Here is a 23,943-nt window from a genome sequence, read left to right as displayed (position 1 = left end):
TCTTAAGCTCGGCCCAGTTGTATGTTTTCAGATTATGTGGAAAACAGTTAAAGCAAAACCCACTAGTTTGAATAATTTAGGGGATTTTTCTTAAAATCCAGATAAACAATGATACTCATGTTATAACCTTGAGAAAATTAGCCACCTTTAGCCTAAAATTTTCTTATTGTAAAATAGAGGGAAATTATGTTTCACAGTGTCTTGAATTATAAATAGTCCATGTGAAAATGAATCTTAATAAGCATTTGTGGTTTTATTGATTTCTCTCTTGCGTGTATTATTTTTTTGGGAACCTAATTTTTCTTTCATCAACATACTTTAACATATATAATCCTATTAATATTTAATATTTAAACATTTTAATTTCATATCCTCCAATTATCCACAGAAAGGTGAGGGGCTTAGTAGCCAAGTTTTCTCCTATGTTTGAAACCACAATGAAAAGTTCCGTAACTGAAAAGTGAAATGAGTCTCACCACGTTGTAGCTCACCACCAGTTCAAACTGCTCTTTTCAGAACCCACTGGGTTGTTTGTCTCACAGTGTAAGACAGAGTGCAAGAAAAGATTTCTAAATTTTGGCCATGGATCTTGAACCATTCTGGAAATAAAAGGAAAGATTCTAATTTATGTGACAAATCTGTGAACCTCCAGTGGAAATCCTGCTGAAATTATTTTTTCTCTTGTTTCACTTATGTATTTGTTCTAGACACAAGTCAGAAACCAGCTGATTCATGAACTGATGGACCCTGCACTGAATGGCAAGATGCAGTCCCCATCCATCTCAGTGGAAGAAAGCTGCCTCTTAATAGAAGCCTCCAACTTTCTAGTAGCCAGTCACTTACAGAGATGTGGCTATGAGTATTCACTTTCTGTCTTCTTTCCCGAAAGTGGTTTGGCAAAAGAAAAGGTAACACCTTTTGCTTTTCTGAACTTTTCTCAGAAAATTGCTAAGTGCTCCCTGGATAGCTGGGTCTATCTTTCAAACTACATCATGCATTTAGTATAAGGTGACAAAAGAATAGGAAATATAACATTGTTACCAATTCCTTGGTATCTTGTTTTGTCTTTATAAAATTGTGATGTTTTAGAGCTAGAATTGACCTGACATTCCATGTAGTCTGAGACCCCCAGACTGCCATTTATGTTGAACATCTGTCATGAGACTGGCACTGCTGGTCACTTTGCAGATGGTAGATGGGTTAGGTGGAATCCAGCCTCTGGAGAAATGAGATGATTTACTCAAGTTCATATGATTTGTAAGTGGCAACAGGGCATTAATTTAGGTCTACAATGTGCTTTCTTGACTCTGCTACAGTCTGGTCAGATACTTGTCCTCTTTGTGATTACATAAGAGAAGAATAATTTCTAAAAGCCTGTGGAGTTCTTCAATAGTAAAATAGCTTTTTCCTAATGATTTTAACTGTCTCTCTACCAACCATTGAACATAATAGTTACACTTTGGTTTTTTTAAAAGCAGATATAGGAAATTTCCTCTTTTTTTTTTAATAGACTTAATTTTTTAGAACAATTTATGTTTACAGCAAAAAAGCAGTGCATTTGCTCCCTGACCCCACACAAGCACAGCCCCTCAACCCCAGCATTTTCTACTATGTACATTTTTACATTCAGTGAACCTACATTGGCACATCATTATCATCTGAAGTCTATAGTTTACATTAGGGTTCAGTCTTGGGGTTGTCCCTGTGTTTTTGCTGTTTATCTGGGCCATAATTGCCCAAAAGTGTGATACTCAGAAGTTTTAAGAAAACAATAGTGTTATTATTGGAAAAAACTTAAAATTTAGATGCCTTGTATAGACACTTTTCTGGTAGTTCACTGCCTTAAACTCCATGCTCCCAATGCAGGGAATCTGGGTTCAATCTTTGCTCAGAGAACTTGATCCCACATACCACAGCTAACACCAGCACCACCAAATAAATACTAAATCAATAATGAATAAATACAGTATATTTAACAACTAAATTTTAGCAGCATTAGGAATTCTTTTTTGATCCTTCCATCTAAATTTCTCATATTTCACAATTTTGCTGCTTGAATGAATAATAATCACATAGTTATAACATTGATCTAGTTCACACACTTAAAGGTTTCTATAGTATAAAATATTGTCTTTAAAGGAAAACCAACTGAAAATTATATCAGTGTCCTCAGGGTAGAGATAATAAGCAATACATATGGTAATAGAAATACATGTGAAAAATATTTACTCAAGGAACTATCCTGATGGTGCAGTGACTAAGACTCTACCTGCCAGTACAGAGGACATATTCGTTTCCTTGGTTGGGGAAGATCCAGCATGCAGAGCAACTAAGCCCCCAAGCCCTAGAGCTTATACTCTGTAATAAGAGAAGCCACTGCAATGAAAAGCCTGCACACTGCAGTAAAGAATAGCCCCCACTGGCCACAACCAGAGAAAGCCCCTGTGCAACAGTGAAGACCCAGTACAACCAAAATAAATATATTTTTTTAATTTACTCAAAATGTTTGACCATAGGTATATCTAAAATAGTTTTAAACATTCATTGTTTTAAATAGAGTAAAAACTTACTTTATTTACATTTTGAAGCAATAGTAATTTTAAAACTTCATTGTAATTGAGAGATGCTGGAATACACTCATATGTTCATGGTGCCTCAGATATTTGAGAGTCAGCTGTAAGTCATTAACCATTTCTGTTATTTCTGTCAGGCATATCATTTTTTAAATATATATCTAATTTTAAGTTTGTTTTCATGCTGTGTTTTCACTGCTGCACTGGCTTTTCTCTAGTTGTGGCAAGCAGGGGCTACTTTGTTTTGGCATGAGGATTCTCATTGCAGTGGCTTCTCTTTTAGTGGAGGATGGGCTTTATGGCCCGTGGGCTTCAGTGACTGTGGCATGTGAGCTGTTGAGCACTGGCTTAGTAGTTGTGCTGCTCCAGGCTTACCTGCTCCATGGCATGTGGGATCTTAGCAGATCAGGGATTGAACTTGTGTCTCCTACATTGGCAGGTGGATTCTTCACCACTGAGCCACCAGACAAGCTCTAGGCATATTATGCTTTATGTGAATTATTTGGAGGTTAATTACATGATCAAGAGAAATTTTATCCTTTTGACCTCAATGTTTAGTGTAATTTATTTAATAGTAGTAACATTTTATGTTACTAGCATAGTTACAATCTTATTTAACTTGAACTATGATTTTTAGTTTAAAATTCAGAAACATCTCAGATAATGACTTAATCATTGATGTTAAAATATGTGTGCTTTTTTTTTTAAGGTATTTACTATGCAGAATCTATTACATCTTTTTAAAATCAGTCCTGAATCCAGTCTCTACAAGTCACTGGTAGGATTGTTTAGTTTTTAATAACCTGCTTTGGTTTGTTAATAAAAACTGAATAGTTGAATGAAAATAAACTGTTTTCTTTTAACAGATTTCAGGATTTGATAAAGAAAACCAAAAAGGTAGGAGCCTTCATCTTTGTGGAGAATAGGAACATTTTTGTTATGTGTTTTTTTATATGAAGCTAATAATTTTTAGGTGGAAGAATAGGGAATTTACATTGAATCATTTGATTTTCCTTGTTAGCGATACGTTTTTAAATACAATCATTCATCTGTTTTGACAAATGTGGATCTTTTCCCCTAGTTTTCAACCTTTTAAGATAGCTCTTACTCAAATAAGAAAACTAGAGATAGCATCAAGAGCCCTACAAACAGCTTGAAAGCTAGTTTTTTTAAAGATAACCACTGTATGGAACATTTCCAAAACAAAGAGAACAATGTTTAGGTGTGTTTGTATCCTAGACATCCCACAAGTCCAGTGTATTGAGTTGTGTATTCATATTTGCTTAAAGAATGAACTGTATGTTGTATGTTATTTTTGTAATCAAGTGTTTATATAAATCTGATGCTAAGTCGCTTCAGTCATGTATCACTCTTTGTGACCCTATGGACTACAGCCCACCAGACTCCTCTGTCTTTGGGATTTCCTGGGAAAGAATAATAGAGTGGGTTGCCATTTCCTCCTCCAGGCAATCTTCCTGACCCAGGGAAGTCTCCTGAATTGGCAGGTAGGTTCTTTACCTCTAGCGCCATCTGGGAAGTACAACTACTCTGAGATAATAGAAAAAATATATATATTGATCTCTACCCCCAGGTTCCTACACACAGCTCTGCAAACCCATGTAATCCACTAGGAATATATGGAGCAGCTCTTGTTCTCATGTTGGTCTTTGACCTCAGTTCTTGTCACAGGGCTCCTGAAACCCTTGTAGTTTCCTAGGGGATAGGGGTGTCTTCTGTTTGAATGAGCCAGCACTGGGTATGCTCCTGGATGGGGACTGGTCACCAAAAAGACCAAGCCATGATTAGAAGCCTGGGGTTTTCAGCCCTGCCTACCCGCCCCCCCCCCCATTCTGTTGAAGGGAGAAGGACTAAAAATGATGTTAATAATGAATCATGCATTGTGATGAAGTTTTCATAAATCCCAAAAGTATAGAGTTCAGAGAGTTTCCAGGTCAGTGAACAGGTGGAGGTGCTGGAAGAGTGGCATGCCTGAAGAAGGCATGGAATTCCAGGCTTCTGCTTGGCTCCTGTGCAGTACTTCCATTCAGCTGTTCAGCTGTTTCATTATGTCCTTTAATAAACTACCAAGTCTAAGAGCTTCACTGAGTTTTGTGTGCTGCTCTGACACGTTCAGCAAGCCCACGGAGGAGGGTGGCATCTCCTATTGATAGCCATTGCTCAGAACCACAGGTGGCAACCTGGCCTGGGGGCTGGCATCTGAAGCAGTATTGTATCTAAGAGGGGTGGGGAATCAGTCTTGTCGGAGTGAGACCCCTCACCCATGGCATCAGGTCCTAGCTCCAGGTAGACAATGTCAGAATTAAGTTAAATTTTAGGACACACAGCTGGCCTCATAAGAATATGGCTTGATGTGGGGAGAAACCCCCACACTTCAGGTAAGCAGGGCTGCCGGGAGTGAAGTGTGGTGCCCCGTTCTGTGTAAAAGCCAAGGAGGCTGACAGGGAGTGGAGAGGTGAAAGAGGTGGATTTTTTCCTACACAGAAGGATGAAATCTGAGGTTCTTTTTCCCTTTACAACTTCTGTGGGTTGCCAGGCCATGGGCTAGACTTGATGGACTTGGTAGTATGAATGAACATAAGCTGGTAACCTGCCTGTGTTGCCTAACTATTATTTAGAGCTTTTCAAAAAATCTGTAACATATTATGTAATGGCCCTTTCATGTTGGTGTGCTCCTGGATTTTGCCAGCATTGCTACCATGCTCATTAGAACATTGATTCATCAGTCTTTGGCAAACATTTGAGTACTTTCTGCCAGTCATTAGTCTGTAACTTAACTTCCTGGTCTCCTGGAAGTAATGTTAGCTGAGGATAAGTAAATTAAATTACAAGACATTCTATTTCTGCTTTATTGTATTGTATTATTGGAGTATAGGTGACTTACAATATTCTATTAATTTCAGCTATACAGAAAAGTTAAACATACTGCTGTTGCTAAGTCGCTTCAGTTGTGTCCGACTCTGTGCGACCCCACAGATGGAAGCCTACCAGGCTCCTCCGTCCCTGGGATTCTCCAGGCAAGAACACTGGAGTAGGTTGCCATTTCCTTCTCCAATGCATGAAAGTAAAAAGTGAAAGTGAAGTTGCTCAGTCGTTCCTGACTCATAGCGACCCCATGGACCGCAGCCCACCAGGCTTCTCCATCAATGGGATTTTCCAGGCGAGAGTACTGGAGTGGGGTGCCATTTACATTCTTTTTAATATTGTTTCCCACATACCCAGTATTATAGGATAATTGAATATGGTTCCCTGTGCTGTACAGTAGGATCTTGTTGTTTCTCCATCCTGTATATAATATTTGGATCACAAGGCACTCTAGATAACCTGCAAAGTAGCTCACCCTTACTGAAGTTGAGGATGGTACTTGATCAAAGGTTGTAGATTCTAAGGCAGTGATGTCTAATATAACTCTGTGATAATGGGAATGTCTGAATCTGTGGTTTCTGATATGGTAGCCACTAACCATTTGCGGTTATTGAGCAAATGTGGTTAGTGTGAAGAACTGAGATTATAATTTAAATAGCTACATGTGGCTACTGGCTGTCACGTTGGACAGCACACATCTAAGTAATTAGCTCCTATCTGTAGTGTAACTAATTCAGAAAGAAATTAGAGGCTTTAAAGGGTTTAATCCATTTATTTCTAGGTATTTATATTATTAAAAATAGCTTTAACTTTTAAACATGCTCTTTGATTCTTTCTAGTTCAGAAAGATGTCTGGTCAGCTTCACCCAGCATCCTTGTAAAATCCCTGAAAGTCAGAAAAACTGAGTTACAGACACATCACACATGCTGCTGCTGCTGCTGCTAAGTTGCTTCAGTCGTGTCCGACTCTGTGCAACCCCATAGATGGCAGCCCACCAGGCTCCCTCATCCCTGGGATTCTCCAGGCAAGAACACTGGAGTGGGTTGCCATTTCCTTCTCCAGTTCACACATGCTAGTGGCATAATTTTCATAAAACTCTGGGCTAACAGTAAAATAGCTACTCTTACAATGAAATTATTTTTAAATTGGTGACTTCTAATTAAGAAATTGTTATTGTTTCAGTCACTGTCATGTGTGACACTTTGCGACCCCATGGACTGCAGCACACAAGTCTCCTATGTCTTCTGTCTTCTAAAGTTAGCTCAAATTCATGTCTGTTGAATCAGTGATGCCATCCAACCATCTCTTTCTTTGCCCCTCTCTTCTCCTTTTGCCTTCAGTTTTTCCCAGCATCAGGGTCTTTTCAGTGAGTCAGCTCTTTGCATCAGGAGGACAAAACACTAGAGCTTCTTTAGCCTAAAGAAACTGAGACCATCAGAAAACATGTAGGAAAATGTTTTGTACCTGACTGCTGTATATTTCCTGACAGAGATCTTTGGTCTTATCTAACTGTATCTATACTTAGGGGATGCTGATCTGTTGGATGTTGGTACTGTGTCTGTTGGTACTTTCCCTTAGATTCCACTCACACATCCGTCCCACCCCTAGTTGTTCTTTCAAAGATAAATGGTATAGAGAAAATAGCTGGGTGGAGAATTTGGACACTGGTTCTTTTCTTTCCCGAAGTTAAAGTCCATATCTGTGATCGAAAAAATGATAGATCAGTGGGATAGAATAGAGAACCAAATAAAAGTGAAAAAGGAGAGTGAAAAAGTAGGCTTAAAGCTCAAACATTCAGAAAACTAAGATCATGGCATCCGGTCCCATCACTTCATGGCAAATAGATGGGGAAACAGTGGAAACAGTGGCTAACTTTATTTGCTGGTGGCAGGGTAGGTGGCGCTCCAGGAAAACTGCAGATGGTGACTGCAACCATGAAATTAAAAGACGCTTACTCCTTGGAAGGAAAGTTATGACCAACCTAGACAGCATATTAAAAAGCAGAGGCATTACTTTGCTAACAATGGTCTGTCTAGTCAAGGCTATGGTTTTTCCAGTGGTCATATATGGATGTGAGAGTTGGACTGTAAAGAAAGCTGAGCACCAAAGAATTGATGTTTTTGAACTGTGGTGTTGGAGAAGACTCTTGGGAGTCCCTTGGACTGCAAGGAGATCCAGCAAGTCCATCCTAAAGGAGATCAGTCCTGGGTGTTCATTGGAAGGACTGATGTTGGAACTCAAACTCCAGTACTTTGGCCACCTGATGTGAACAGCTGACTCATCTGAAAAGACCTTGATGCTGGGAAAGATTGAGGGCAGAAGGAGAAGGGGATGATAGAGGATGAGATGGTTAGATGGCATCACCGACTCAATGGACATGGATTTGGGTAAATTCTGGGAGTTGTTGACAGACAGGGAGGTGCTGCGGTTTATGGGGTCGGCAAGAGTCAGACACAACTGAGCAACTGAACTAAACTGAATACAGTCAACTAGTTTTTGACAAAAGGAAAAGCAATTTACTGGAAGAAAGTCTTTTCAACAAGTGGTGTTGCAGCAATTGGACATTCATAAGCACAAAAATGAACTTAGACTCAGACCTTACACCTTACACAAAAATTCAATGAAAATGAATTATATATCTAAATGTAAAACACAAAATGATAATAAATTCTTGAAGAAAACATTAGGGGAAGATCTTTGTGACCTTGGTTTTTGGTGATGAGATATGACATCAAAAGTGTAATTAAATGAAAGAAAATTGACCAGTTAGATTTTGTTAAAATTTAAAATTGCATTTCTATGAGAGTGAAAAGACAAATAATGATGGGGGAAGTTATTGCCAAAAGACATCCAATAAAGGACTTATGTCAAAAATATATAAGAACTCTGAAAACTCAACAAAGACAAATCAGTTAAAAAATCAGCAAAGGTCTGCATAAATAACTCTCCAAAGAAAATATGCAAACAGCAAGTAAGCATATCAAAAGATGCTCCATATTATTTGTTATTAGACAAATAATATGCAAATTAAAACAGAAATGAAGTAACATTCTGTACCTATTGGAATGGCTAATATCCAGCTCATCTACAACATTAAATGCTGGAAAGATGTGAAGCAACAGGGGCTGTTACTCATTGCTGGTGGGACAAATGGTATAGTTGCTTGGGGGCAGGGAGTAGTTTGGTGGTACAACTAAACATAGACTTACCAGGTGACCCACCAATCATTGTCCTAGGTATTTACCCAAATGACTTAAACTGCATGTAATTGCTTATAGCAACTTTATTTACAATTGCCAGAAACTGGAAACAAACAAGATATCTTTCTGTAGGGGAATGGATAAGCAGGATATGGTACATCAAAACTGGGAAATACTGTTCAGCTAAAAGAAATGACTATCAAGCCATGCAGAGAGAGAAATGAATCACGAATCTGTGTTGTTAATGTAAGAAGCCCATCTGAAAAGGCCACGGTCTAAGAATCTATATATGTGACATTCTGAGGAAGGCAAAGCTAGAGTGGTCAGCACACCTGACCACCTTGCTGCTAGGTGGTTTCTAGGGATGTGGAGGGAAGGGGTAGGAAGTTGAAGATAGAAAGCATAGGATGTTTTTTAGGGTGGTGAAAGATTACTATAATGGTAGAATACATGGCACTATTTGTCAAATCCTGTAGAGCTTTACAAAGTGTGAACCTTAGTATATGCAAATGTAGGAAGTCAGGTGATCTCAGGATGAAATGCTGCTTGTGACAAAACAATATAAGTGTAGTAACCTCACTGAAGGGGTAACTCTAGAAAGGGATGAAGACTACAACTGAATGCAGAAGGAACTATATAAAGGTTATGTAGTCAAGATGAGAGTTAACTTCTCATGGGGGTGCTGGTTGACAATTCTGAAACCGTTATACGTGTGGGCTGGAATTGAACAATAAAGAAAGTGAATAGTAGATGGTGGGAGCCAGGTGGGAACTTACAGATAAACAACAGGCTAAGATGATACATATGGTAATGGTGTCGTTGGAGACATCAATATGAACTCATGTTTAATTTAACATAGATACAGATGAGACATAGAGATATTTATAAATAAGTATGTATGCATAGGTTAATATACATTCATATTTCCTAACTCTGCAGGCTGAGGGGCTAGAAGCAGTGACATCTCAGTTGCAGTGAGCACACCTCAAGCCCAGTTTGCAGAACTAAGATACAGTTTCTAGTACCATTCTGTAATAATCAGAAACCAGGGCTCCTTGCAACAGTGGTTGATTCCAGGAATGGGGCAGAGGCTAACCAATATAATGAACTTGGAGCCCATTATAGTTCCAGAACCTAAGGAAATGCTTAAGAAAAAATTTACAATGTAAGTGCTCCTGAAGGCAAAAGAAAGCTGGAACACCAGGAGCAACAACAACAACAAAAAGAAAAATGGCTGAGTTATATAAATGAGTTATAGAATTAGCTATGAATTATAATTACCAAAGTATAAAGTAGGGGTTCATACTGACACCAAGAAATGAATGGATAAAGGAGACTAGCCATATCCTTCTTCGGGGAGGGGATGTGGAGGAGAGAAGGGGGAAGTGGAACTAATTAGGGGCCTGTGGAAAGAGCTGCAGAACTCACAGCATTAGAGTGCTGAGGTGGAATAATGAATACCTACAGATGACCTACTGCAAGATCCTCAAAGTTTCTGCCAAATGTTGACCTCCTGGAGAGGGAGCCAAGATCTGGCCTCAGCATGAGGAGGGGGATGAGGTGAGAACAGGCTCAGAGGAAATGGTCAGAAGTGGGTGGATGAGAGAGAAGAGTTACAAGGCACTGAATATGAAAGAAAAGTTTATACCTACAGTAGGAGAAATGAAAAAACAGTTCCTTGTGTCATATCACTTATGTGAAATCTAAAATATGTCACGATTGAACCTATCTATGAAACAGACACAGCCTCACAGATGTAGAGAATAGACTTGTGGTTGCCAAGGGGGAGGAGCTTGGGGTAGCAGAGGAAACCTTGTGCATAAACTGAAAACTTACAAGATTTATACTCAGAACTTAAGAAAAAAACAAGTTTCAGGCAATTCCTTGGTGGTCCACTGGTTAGGACTCCATTGTGGGGGACCTGGGTTCAATCCCTGGTTAGGTGCCTAAAAACTCACAAGCCACGTGGCATGGCTTAAAAGAAAAAAGCTTCAAACTATTCAGAAAGGTATAAAGTGAAAGAAAAATAGTCTCAATAGTCTAATTTCATTTTCTGCTGGTACCTAGAATGAAGAGTTTCTTGTATATCCTATGAGCATTTAGTTTATGGGGATCAAAGTCTATATGTAATTAAAGCACATATGTTCATAAATGGAATCATTATACTGTAGTGCAATTTGCTTCCTTTATCCACCAGTATATCTTTATCTAGCTGTGTACTTAGACTAATTATATTTTTTAAATGTATTTAATTAACCCCCCCTGTTGATAGGGGTTTGCCATTAGAAGTGTGTGGTGTACGGTGGTATACACTTTTGAGAAAGTCTAGTTCTATAAATTCAGAGAGTGGGTTAAAGGACACTTGCATTTTGAATATCCATAAACACTGACCATTTCCCTCCTGAGTGAAAGAGCATGCCTGCTTTCCTGCTCCCTTGCCAACACTTTTAGTGGTAAGATTAAAACTTTGATAATACATCTATTGAGAAAATAGTATCTTTCTAGTATTTCTAGTCATAGTATTAATTCATATTTATTTATGATTTTGTTCATGTTTATTTGACATTAAAACTATTACCTATAAAGTTTGTCCTTGTCCTATTTTTATATTTTTGTACTGATTTGTAAAAGCTTTTTGATACTACAAAAATTAATCCTCTGTCTTCATATTATGGCAAATACTTGTTTCCAATATGTCATTTGTCTTTTGACTTTGTTCTTTCATGCCATATATAAGTTCTTATTTTCATGTTTGATATCATGCTTCAGTTCAGTTCAGTTCAGTCGCTCAGTCATGTCCGACTCTTTGTGACCCCATGAATCGCAGCACACCAGGCCTCCCTGTCCATCACCAACTTCTGGCGTTCACTCAAACTCATGTCCATTGAGTTGGTAATGCAATCCAGACATCTCATCCTCTGTCATCCCCTTCTCCTCCTGCCCCCAATCCCTCCCAGCATCACAGTCTTTTCCAATGAGTCAACTCTTCTCATGAGGTGGCCAAAGTACTGGAGTTTCAGCTTTAGCATCAGTCCTTCCCATGAATACCCAGGACTGATCTCCTTTAGAATGGACTGGTTGGATCTCCTTGCAGTCCAAGGGAATCTCAAGAGTCTCCTCCAATACCACAGTTCAAAAGCATCGATTCTTCGGCACTCAGCTGTTTACAGTCCAACTCTCACATCCGTACATGACCACAGGAAAAACCATAGCCTTGACTAAATGGACCTTTGTTGGCTAAATAATGTCTCTGCTTGTGAATATGCTATCTAGGTTGGTCATAACTTTCCTTCCAAGGAGTAAGCCTTTTTTTAATTTCATGGCTAAAATCACCATCTGCAGTGATTTTGGAGCCCAGAAAAATAAAGTCTGATACTGTTTCCACTGTTTCCCCATCTATTTGCCATGAAGTGATGGGACCAGATGCCATGATCTTTGTTTTCTGGATGTTGAGCTTTAAGCCAACTTTTTCACTCTCCTCTCACTTTCATGAAGAGGTTCTTTAGTTCTTCACTTTCTTCCATAAGGGTGGTGTCATCTGCATATCTGAGGTTATTATTTCTCCCAGCAATCTTGATTCCAGCTTGTGCTTCTTCCAGCCCAGCATTTCTCATGATGTACTCTGCATAGTAGTTAAATAAGCAGGGTGACAATATATGGCCTTGGTGTACTCCTTTTCCTATTTGGAACCAGTCTGTTGTTCCATGTCTGGAAAGGCCGTTTCTCAGAAGTTATTCTTAAAGGATACATGATGTGAGAAAGATAATGTTATAAGTTCAAGATTGCATAAGCAGTGATTGAACAATGGTTGAATGAAAGAAAGTTATGAAACAAAAATATATACTTTGTGCTTTTCAGGTTTTCTTATTATGTTTCTGAAAGAATTGGCAGAATTTCATCAAAGTAAAGAGAGTCGCAATATGGAAACTCAGACAAGTTCAACATTTCCCATCGAAGACTCTCTTGGTAATTGTGATCTTCGTCCATAATTACATTTCTTCCATTTTATTTTTACAGTGAATGTGATGATCTGATGTACTGTATTATGTATTTGTTGCTTCACTGAGAGGGATATAGGCTGCTGGTGACATGTTTTCTGGAATCATTGCTCATTTTCTCTCGGAGGGACTAGAAGCTGCTCTCCAGGGCTGCTTCTCTGTTCATGACCACCAGGGCTACGCTTTTCACATGGGGATCCAGAGGACCACTTCCTTGTTTGTTCAGTTGAATCTCTCTTGACTGGGAAGTTCTTCCCTGTGTCTCATCTTACTTTATTTTATAGCTACTAAAGTGGGAAGATAGACTACTTACTTTGCAGGGAACTAGAAAAGTCAGTGGGCCATCCTTGCATTTTATAATTTAAAAACCTAAGATCATTTGAGGAAGGACAACTTGGCAATGCCCTGTCTGGATCAGAGCTGATATTGGAGTCCACATTTTCTGGCCTGTGAACTGGAGCCTTTTCTGAGTTATACGCCTTCTGTAGAATACAAAAAAGTAGATGGAAACCATGTGTAACATTTTGCCAGTCAGAGACATACCTGCCAATAGTTTGATTTCTGATGACTAAGGTGGTAAAGAATCTGCCTGCAGTGCAGGAAACAGAGGAGATATGGATTCATTCCCTGGGTGGGGAAGATCCTCTGGAGGAGGAAATGGCAGCCCACACCAGTATGCTTGCCTGCAGAATCCCATGGACAGAGGAGCCTGGAGGCCATAGTCCATGGGGTTGCAAAGAGTTGGACATGACTGAGCACATATTTTAATCTGCTTGTGCCAGCTATTTTTTCCTCTGCCTACTTTTTGGCAATATTGGTGTTACACTGATTAAGACTGTATGAGAGGGCCAGGTATGCAGTGTGTGGTGTGGTTGGTTTCAAATCCACAGTTTTTTTGAGAGCTGGGGGTCTCCTGAAAAGACTGCTGGAATGTGAGACAATCATAGTCCTGGCCTTAGCCCCATTGGTGCCATTATGTAGCTGCATAGCCTTCTGGAAGTCCCTTCAACTGGATGGGCATCAGTTTCCTAATCTGTGAAGTAGAGGAAGTGAAACACAACATCTTTGATTCCTCTTAGGGTCAATGTTTTGAAAGTGTGAGTCAGTGCAGTGAAAGAGCCCTCTCCCATGGCACTTTAACATAAGAAAGAAAAGCCACTGTTCTCTGACTTAAAGTATATTTTTTGTTTTCTTTTCCCCTGATATTTTATGATAAGGATTCTCAAATATTCAGAAAAGTTGAAAGCTTTACAGCAAACACTTGTACATCTTGAGGCTGCCATGAAATTTGTTATACCTGCTTCATCACTTATCTGTCCATCCATTAAACACTCTCACTTTTTTGGATGCATTTCTATTAATAAGTAAAATGGCAGACATCCTTACACTTTTCCCTGAGTATACTCTGTGTTTGAACAGAGCTCTGGCTGTTTGCTCACCTACACATGTCTCTCTGACCTCATATACTGTGTCATTCTTTGGCAGTGGAGAAGCTTCAGCTTATTGACAATGAGTTTGCTGGTGCTTGTCTTCAACATCCAAAGTTAGAATCCTTAGAAGTCAAGTTAAATGAATGTAAGAGGAAAATAGAACAGCAGCTACGGGCAGAAATGAATCAGGAGGTAAGATTTATCTTGTTATCATCAAGAGTGATATTTTTCCTCAAATTTTAATGTCTTCACCTTTGGTATATGGAGAAATAGTGAAAATCTTTACTAATGAATGTGGTACTATACTGTTGTGGATATTATTTCTCTTTCCAGATAATATCATTTCTTTATGGCTTCTGAGCACACCCTAGAATTGTAATGGATGAGATGTAACATGAAGATGAAATAAGCTAAATATATTTAGACAGTGTTAATAGAGAAAATTTGTTATTGTATCTTTACTGTAGTTATTGATATTTACAATTTTTTCCCATCAACTGGCAGTTAAAGTACTTTAAAGATACTGAAATAGAGAAAATTAAAACAGAAGAGAAAAGTAAGTGTGAGAAGGAATTAGCTGAGTTCCGGAACGAATTGGAGAGAGCTTATCAAGCAAAATCTGAGACCCTTATATCTCGTGAAAAGATGGCCCTTGAGAGAATTCAAAAGCACCAGGAGGTAACATTCTAAAATCATTTACTGGGTGGCTATTTCTGGGCTATCTCTTCAGTAGTTCTTGGGGTCAAGAATGCAAGTGGAGCAGGGGACTTGAAAAGGATATGCAGGCACCCATCCTCTGAGATGGGTGGATGGAAGGGACTGCAGATGGTATCATTTGGGAATGGAAGAAAGTCATACCAAAGAAGTGGCAGCTTTGAGGCTTCATTAACAGCAGGAGGAGAGGATCCAAGATATGAAATGGCTGCTGATTTACTCAGTGCACATGCCCAGCAGTGGGATCGCTGGATCATAAGGCAGTTCTATTTCCAGGTTTTAAGGAATCTCCACACTTTTCTCCATAGTGGCTGTACTAGTTTGCATTCCCACCAACAGTGTAAGAGGGTTTCCTTTTCTCTGCACCCTCTCCAGCATTTATTGCTTGTAGACTTTTGGATTGCAGCCATTCTGACTGGCATGAAATGATATCTCATTGTGGTTTTGATTTGCATTTCTCTGGTAATGAGTGATGTTGAGCATCTTTTCATGTGTTTGTTAGCCATCTGTATAACTAAACAGACATTTCTCCAAAGAAGACCCAGTTATTGAAGGGTAATTACAACCCTTCTGCAAGTTTTGTATAAGCAGTTCTGGGAATTGGCCTCACTTAGATGGAAAGAATAGACATCTCTTCAAGAAAATGAGATACCAGGGAACATTTCATGCAAAGATGGTCACAATAAAGACAACAATGGCAAACACCTTACGGAAGGAAAAGATATTAAGAAGAGGTGGCAAGAATACACAGAAGATCTGTACAGAAAACGTCTCAATGATCCTGATAACCACAATAGTGTGATCACTCACCTAGAGCCAGACATCCTGGAATACGAAGTCAAGTGGATTTTAGAAGCATCACTATGAACAAAGCGACTGAACTGAAGTGTCTAAACTAGGAAAAAATATGAAATGTTTCACAAATATGCAAGTCATCCTTTTGCAGGGGCCATGCTAATCTTCTCTGTGTCATTCTACTTTTGTATATGTGCCGTTAAAGTGAGTACTAACAATGTCATCTTTAAGATATGTGACGAAGTCAGGAAGAGAAATATACCGCATGATATCACTTAAGTGAGAAATGGTAGTTCAGTTCAGTTGCTCAGGCGTGTCCAAGTCTTTGCAACCCCATAAACCTCAGAATGCCAGGCCTCCCTGTTCATCACTAACTCACGGAGTTTACCCAAACTCATGTCTTTTGAGTCAGTGATGCCATCCAGCCATCTCATCCTCTGTCATCCCCTTCTCCTCTTGCCCTTAATCTTTCCCAGCATCAGAGTCTTTTGAAATGAGTCAGCTCTTCGCATCAGGTGGCCAAAATATTGAAGTTTCAGCTTCAATATCAGTCTTCCAATGAACACTTACAATTGATCTGTTTTAGGATGGATTGGTTGGATCTCCTTGCAGTCCAAGGGACTCTCAAGACTCTTCTCCAAAAACACAATTCAAAAGCATCAATTCTTCAGTGCTCAGCCTTGTTTATAGTCCAACTCTGACATCCATACATGACCACTGGAAAAACCATAGCCCCGAATACATGGACCTTTGTTGGCAAAGTAATGTCTCTGCTTTTTTAGTATGCTGTCTGGGTTGGTCATAACTTTCCTTCCAAGGAGTAAGCATCTTTTAATTTCTGTGGCTGTAGTCACCATCTGCAGTGATTCTGGAGCTCCCCAAAATAAAGTCAGCCACGGTTTCCACTGTTTCCCCATCTACTTGCCAGAAAGTGACAGGACTGGATGCCATGATCTTAGTTTTCTGAATGTTGAGCTTTAAGCTAACATTTTCACTCTCCTGTTTCACTTTCATCAAGTGTCTCTTTAGTTCTTCACTTTCTGCCATAAGGGTGGTGTCATCTGCATATCTGAGGTTATTGATATTTCTCCCAGAAAACTTGATTCCAGCTTGTGCTTCATCCAGCACAGTGTTTCTCATGATGTACTCTGCATATAAGTTAAATAAGCAGGGTGACAATATACAGACTTGATGTACTCCTTTTCCTATTTGGAACCAGTCCATTGTTTCATGTCCAGTTCTAACTGTTGCTTCCTGCCTGCATACAGGTTACTCAAAAGGCAGGTCAGGTGGTCTGGTATTCCCATCTTTCAGAATTTTCCATGGTTTATTGTGACCCACACAATCAAAGGCTTTGGTGTAGTCACTAAAGCAGAAATAGATGTTTTTCTGGAACTCTCTTGTTTTTTTATGATCCAGCAGATTTTGGCAATTTGATCTCTGGTTCCTCTGCTTTTTCTAAAACCAGCATGAATATCCCGAAGTTCACAGTTCACATATTGCTGACTCCTAGCTTGGAGAATTTTGAGCATTACTTTACTAGCGTGTGAGATGAGTGCAATTGTACAGTAGTTTGATCATTCTTTGGCATTGCCTTGGGACTGGAATGAATCCTGACCGTTTCCAGTCCCATGGCCAGTGCTGAGTTTTCCAAATTTACTGATATACTGAGTGCAACACTTTCACAGCATCACATTTTAGGATTTGAAATAGCTCAACTGGCATTCCATCACCTCCATAGCTTTGTTCATAGTGATGCTTTCTAAGGCCCACTTGATTTCACATTCCAGGATGTCAGGCTCTAGTTGAGTGATCACACTATCCTGATTATATGGGTCTTGAGATCTTTTTTGTACAGTTCTTCTGTGTATTCTTACCACCTCTTCTTAATATCTTCTGCTTCTTAAGTCCATACCATTTCTGTCCTTTATTGAGCCCATCTTTGCATGAAATGTTCCCTTGTTATCTCTAATTTTCTTGAAGAGATTGCTAGTCTTTCCCATTCTATTGTTTTCCTCTATTTCTTTGCACTGATCACTGAGGAAGGCTTTCTTATCTCTCTTTGCTATTCTTTGGAACTCTGCATTCAAATGGGTATATCTTTCCTTTTCTCCTTTGCTTTTCACCTCCCTTCTTTTCACAGCTATTTTTAAGGCCTTCTCAGATAGCCCTTTTGCTTTTTTGCATTTCTTTTTCTTGGGGATGGTCTTGATCCCTGTCTTTTGTACAATGTTATGGACCCCCATACACACTTCATCAGGCACTCTGTCTATCAGATCTAGTCCCTTAAATCTATTTCTCACTTCCACTGTGTAATCATAAGGGATTTGATTTAGGTCATACCTAAATGATCTCGTGGTTTTCCCTACTTTCTTCAATTTAAGTCCAAATTTGGCAATAAGGAGTTCATGATCTGAGCCACAGTTAGCTCCCGGTCTTGTTTTTGCTGACTGTGTAGAGCTTCTCCATCTTTGGCTGCAAAGAATATGATCAGTCTTATTTCGGTGTTGACCATCTGGTAACATCCATGTGTAGAGTCTTCTCTTGTGTTGTTGGAAGAGGGTATTTGCTTTGACCACTGCGTTCTCTTGGCAGAACTTTCTTAACCTTTGACCTGCTTCATTCTATACTCCAAGGCCAAATTTGCCTGTCAATCCACGTGTTTCTTGACTTCCTACTTTTTGCATCCCAGTCCCCTATAATGAAAAGGACATATTTTGGGGATGTTAGTCTAAAAGGTCTTCTGGTCTTCATAGAACCATTCAGCTTCAGCTTCTTCAGCGTTACTGGTTTGGGCATAGACTTGGATTACCATGGTATCGAATGGTTTGCCTTGGAAATGAACAGAGATCATTCTGTCCTTTCAGAGATCACATCCAAGTACTGTGTTTCGGACTCTCTTTTGACTGATGGCTATTCCATTTTTTATAAGGGATTCCTGCCCACAATAGTAGATATAATGGTTGTCTGAGTTAAATTCATCCATTCCAGTCCATTTTAGTTTGCTGATTCATAGAATGTTGACATTCACTCTTGCCATATCCTGTTTGACCACTCCCAACTTGCCTTGATTCATGGACCTAACATTCCAGGTTCCTATGCAATATTGCTCTTTACAGCATCGGACCTTGCTTCTATCACCAGTCAAAACAAATGGACATGTCTGTGAGACATATTCATGGACACAAGAGAATGGACTTGTTTCCAAGGTTGTAGAGGGTGGGAATGGACTGGAAGCTTGGGATTAGCAAATTCAAACCATAATATATAGGATGGATAAACAACAAGGGCCTCCTGTATAGGGCATGGAACTATATTCGATATCCTGTGATAAACCATAATGGAAAAAATATATAAAAAAGATACATTTGTGTAACTGAGTTACTACTCTACAGCAGAAATTAACATAGCATGATAAATCATCTAAACTTCAATACCATTCAAAAAAAGAAGATAGATGACCGATTAGATCAGATCAGTCAGTTTACAGACTCGAACTCTGGTTTAGTCAACTGGTCTACGAAGGCTCCTGAGAAGGTTGCCATTTATGAAGAGCACCATGCCTTTATTCCACCACCTGGAATGCCCCTTCCCTTCTTGGCTTGATAAAATTGTCCATTCTTCGAAATCCAACTGGAATGTCAGGTCCTCATGATGCCTCTCCTGACCCCTCAATGATGTACTCCTCCAGGCATCATTCATCCTGTGGAGTCTCAATTTACTTTAATTGTGAAATCATCATGTTTGGTTTGTCTTTCTCTCCCTGAATAAACTGAGTTTTTTTTTTTTTTTTAAGGTGAAGACTGAGCTCTATCTGTACATCTTTATGTACACAACACCCAGTTTGGCCTTGAATATGTGATAGGTGTTCAGGGAACACATACATGGACGTGTGGTCGTTCATTTGGGGCATCATCTTTTAAGTTTTATTCTATTACTGAATGAACATTTAGTTTCATTTTTTCTTGCTGAAAAACTTAATGAATTTTCTTCAGTATCTGAGAGGCATTAATGAAGTAATAAAATAACTATAGACAAGGGATGCTAGAAATACAGGGTAATGTAACAGTCCTTGGGAGATGAGGAAGTACAGTTTTGTGGGGATAAAAAGGCAAAACATACACCTTGCATTGGAACCTCTTGAAAATTGTTCCTTTAAATGTCCATCCTTTGTTTTCTAGAATTTAGGAAGCAATGTATTTGTTCGTCTCCTTTGTTTTCTTTAGCTTGCTTGGTAAAAGTTAATGCTTTCCTCTGCAGAATGAAACAAAAGAAATCTATGCCCAAAGGCAGTTTCTACTAAAAGACATAGATTTGCTGAGAGGCAGAGAAGCTGAGCTGAAGCAAAGAATTGAAGCCTTTGAATTGTAAGTAATGTGTGTCCATTTTGGACTTTCAGAATGAATGAGATGAAAAAGAACTAAATATGTCTGCTGCTGCTGCTGCTGCTGCTAAGTCGCTTCAGTCGTGTCCAACTTTGTGCGACCCCATAGATGGAAGCCTACCAGGCTCCTCTGTCTGTGGGATTTTCCAGGCAAGAGTACTGGAGTGGGGTGCCATTGCCTTCTCCGAAATATGTCTACATATTCTAATAATAACTGCAGAGTAGAGTTCTTGATTGTAAAGGTGTTATCACCTAGCTTCAAGGCACACTTCAGGTGAAATGAAGATGAGCATTTTGTTTTTGGGATGAAAGCAGGAGATACCATCGTCAGGTTACAGTGGGACCTGACAAATAATTTGGAGAAGCGGATGACACTTTAACAGATCATATGTTTCCCATTTATGTCAAACATTCAGATCTCACATTTTCATGTGCATATGGTATCTGAATTCCAGACAGCAAAACCTGCCATATTGACATACTCTGCTGGCAAAAAAGGGCAACACAATGCCTCTGAGTTGACTTGTACTGGGAGAAACTGTTTCATGTAATGTGTGTGTTGCTTTCTTAAGTGCTCACTAGTGTTTCATTCTTCATATATTACCAGGGATTAGTAACAGGCTCAGCAGTTTTATAGGTTATGGTATAAGCCTTCTTTCCTGTTTGTTATCTGCCATTAATCGGCACTCATAGATACACCAGAAATCTTCTTTCCTTGAAAGATTTGTCTTCATTTTCATGAACGTTGTTTTCTCATTTACGTAGGCTCAGTTCATTTGATTTCTTCTCTCTGCCAACCTTACTCTTTTTGGCAATACTGAAGAGATAAATTGACCATAAGAGAAAAGGAAACCAATTTGGGCATTGATAGTTAGTGGTTATGTAATCACTTATTTACCTCCACTTCCCCTATTCCTCCTTTCTAAGTATACTGAAAGTGAAAGGGTTAGTTGTCAGTCATGTCTAACTCTTTGTGACCCCTGTAGCCCACCAGCCTCTTCTGTCCATGAAATTCCCCAGGCAAGGATACTGGAGTGAGTTGTTATTTCTTTCTCCAAGGGATCTTCCCAACTAGAGATCAAACCCAGGTCTACTGCATCACAGGGAGATTGTTTACCATCTGTGCCATCAGAGAAGCATATCATACAAACTAAACAACTATACCAGTGTACAGATTAACCAGCAGAGGGAGCTAACACAGAGACCTTTTATAATTTGCTTGGCAGTCTGTTCCCTAGCAGTTCTGTTTTTCACTTGATCTGAGTTCTTGTGAACCCAGTTCCCTGGCTCTGGAACTGATTTTGTGCTTGACTTGAGGTTTCACCATCACGGCTATTCCTTTCTTCAGTGTTGTCACGTTTTGACTGATCCATCTGTCTTTTGCTCTCTTTTCAGTATTTACTTTTAGTATTGAATAAGTTCACTGGTATTGAACTAGTATTGATTTAGTAGGTTGTCAAACACCAAAATTAATCTTCTGTCTTTAATAGCTATGGGCTAGTCAGTTAAACCTCACAGTTAGAAACAATATTATAAAAGAAACAAGCACTTGAATGTTGTAACTAAAGTTTGGCTTGTAGTTTTCTAACTTTAAACAATCTTTTACCCTTTAATTACAATTACTTATCACTTGTGATCTTTTTTTTTTTTTTAATGTGAATGATCTCCAATGAGGAACCACTTTGGTGTTGGCATTTTTTCACACTCTCCAGCCATAGAACTATGGAGTTCTGCCTGTACTTCAGATCCATCATCACTAGGTCAGCCCCTAAAATGATGGGTGACTTCTGGCTCTTTGTTTTTAACTCCCCAGCCATGACAATTACAGAACAGTTTTGAGTCTGTGGGACTAAAAACACATGGTATCTTTTCACCAATGTTAATATTTTTCTAATTTGACTTATTTGTTTTGACTAATTTCAGGGCCCAGAAGCTACCAGAAAAAAACAAATGCATGACCGATGGGCTGACGAGGCGAGAGATGACTATAAAGAGCCTTGAGGAGACCTATGACCAGAAGCTGAAGAACAAATTTCTAAAGTAATTGTTTGGCATCTTAAAAAAGAAAAAAAGTATTGTGTTTGAATTAAGTTGATGGAAACACAGCAACATTAATGAGTAGATAAATCTAGTATTTTATAGCAAAATCCAGTGTTTCTGAAAAAAGAAATACATGTTTTCATTGACAGTCAAGTTTTTTCCATGAATATTTTGAGTTAAGATGTTTTTTTAAAGATACAGTACAGGGAATAGCATCCTCTGCTCGCTTTTGTCACTTCTCAAGTATTTATTGAAGGCCTGTGATTTTGCGTGAATTTCTTACAGCACCTTGTAACTTCCTGAGAAGCTATAAAATGGGAATTATGGTCATTTTTATCTTTTCCTCTGCCCCACTCATACTGCCATTAAGATGGAATATCTGCTGCTGCAGCTGCTGCTTAGTCACTTCACTCGTGTCCGACTCTGTGCATTTCCGTAGACGGGAGCCCACTAGGCTCCCCCATCCCTGGGATTCTCCAGGCAAGAGTACTGAAGTCGGTTGCCATTGCCTTCTCTAATGATGTGTAAATTATTCTGCTTATTTGTTATAGTATTTGTTGATCTGTATTTTTTTAAGATTCTGCCAAGCCAGAATCAAAGAAACAAATGGAATTAACTATGTCCCTATGTCCTGTTCAGTGTTCTTCTGTGCCCTGGTACCATAGATAAGCTCATCATTGACAGCAGTCTGCCTAGGGAAGTGACCAGGAACTCATTTCCATCCTTCCGATTCTCAGGTATCAACTTGAACTGAAGGAGGACTACATCACTAGAACTAACAGACTGATTGAAAGTGAAAGGAAGAATAAAGGTGATTCTTGGGCTGGGGTACAATTCTCTATTTTTTATTTTTAACACAGGTTATTAGGCTTCTGAGTTGGGTCTGTTCTTTAATCCATAAAGTGTATACCCCTTCTACATCATTGTTACTATAAACTGACACAGTTTATGTCCTTTTAATTTTACACAATGAAAAAAATGATCAGTCTTTCCCTATGTTTTTGCAAACCTTGTTTAATTTTTGTATATTCATAAAGATCAGAGCTTTATTGGTAGAATTTTATTCAACTTTATTTCAGTATATTTTGATGAATAGATCTGTGATGTCAAGAAAGTGGCAGCAACTTGCTGCCATTACTTAATAGTACTCTGAACCATGAGATTTTTTTTTTTTAACCTAGGAGAAATTTTATTTGTCTCTAGTGACCTTGTTACTTATTTTTCTTAACTTCTAACACATATTTATGCTTCATGATATTTTATTTTCACATATAACTTCCTAAACTGTTGTATATATTACTCCAAGACCAGGAAAGTTGGCTAATTTTTTGATCTTTCAAGTATATTACATTGCAGTGTCTTTCTAGGAACTAGCCTAAGACAAGAGTTTTGGATTGGTATTTCAAATGGATTCCAGAGGGTAAACCAGGGCTGAGTACTTGGTCCTTATCAGAAGGTCACCAGGTGTGTGTGACCTTCACTCACTCAGGCTAGTGAGTAGTAATACTTCTTTAGCAATTGGTTTTGCCACGTAGTTAGCTTGTGACTTTTTGATGATGCATTGTATATATGCTTATGTTAGAAGAAGTGAAAATGACAAAATAATAACTGCAAAATCTTACCAGAGCAGTCTGTCTTTAAGGAAATTCACAGCTGTTGGCATGAGGATCCCACATTCCACACAGGTGGTGTAACTCTGGTGACTTGTGTGTAGCAGGAAGTGCACCACATGTATACTAACTTCCCATCACCTATTGAGTAACAGGACTTACTTGCTCACTAATTTTTTTCGGCCCAGTATCTGCTATTTTATATCTTTTTTGGGGAGGGGGGGCAAGGGGCCATGCCACGTGTCTTGTGAGATTCTATTCGTTGATCAATGACTGAACCTGCACTCCCGGCAGTGAATGCATAGAGTGTTAATG

General features: G+C 39.0%; 1 protein-coding gene and 1 non-coding gene across 3 annotated transcripts in view; one reads left to right on the top strand and one right to left on the bottom strand.

Annotated features, from left to right (window-relative positions):
- Positions 1-23,943, top strand: part of LOC138983927 (centriole and centriolar satellite protein OFD1-like) — a 62,998-nt gene that overhangs the window by 5,998 nt on the left and 33,057 nt on the right. For both annotated transcript variants that reach the window (XR_011463201.1, XM_070365789.1), the window contains exons 3-12: positions 708-908; positions 3,283-3,351; positions 3,440-3,470; positions 4,040-4,078; positions 12,516-12,623; positions 14,141-14,277; positions 14,590-14,763; positions 19,855-19,961; positions 21,902-22,018; positions 22,756-22,829. Coding sequence is in view for 1 of the 2 variants with exons in the window: in XM_070365789.1 (XP_070221890.1) it covers positions 708-908; positions 3,283-3,351; positions 3,440-3,470; positions 4,040-4,078; positions 12,516-12,623; positions 14,141-14,277; positions 14,590-14,763; positions 19,855-19,961; positions 21,902-22,018; positions 22,756-22,829 (1,057 nt within the window). In the remaining variant the exon portion in view is untranslated. The remainder of the gene's footprint in view (positions 1-707; positions 909-3,282; positions 3,352-3,439; positions 3,471-4,039; positions 4,079-12,515; positions 12,624-14,140; positions 14,278-14,589; positions 14,764-19,854; positions 19,962-21,901; positions 22,019-22,755; positions 22,830-23,943) is intronic.
- LOC138986616 (U6 spliceosomal RNA) lies at positions 15,701-15,806 on the bottom strand. Its single transcript, XR_011463420.1, has one exon. It is a non-coding gene; the product is annotated as a U6 spliceosomal RNA (small nuclear RNA).

This window comes from Bos mutus, chromosome X, assembly GCF_027580195.1.
Source record: "Bos mutus isolate GX-2022 chromosome X, NWIPB_WYAK_1.1, whole genome shotgun sequence".
NCBI classification, from domain to species: Eukaryota; Metazoa; Chordata; class Mammalia; order Artiodactyla; family Bovidae; genus Bos; species Bos mutus.
Note: the sequence above shows the minus strand (reverse complement) of the source record. Positions and strands in the feature narration are given on the sequence as shown.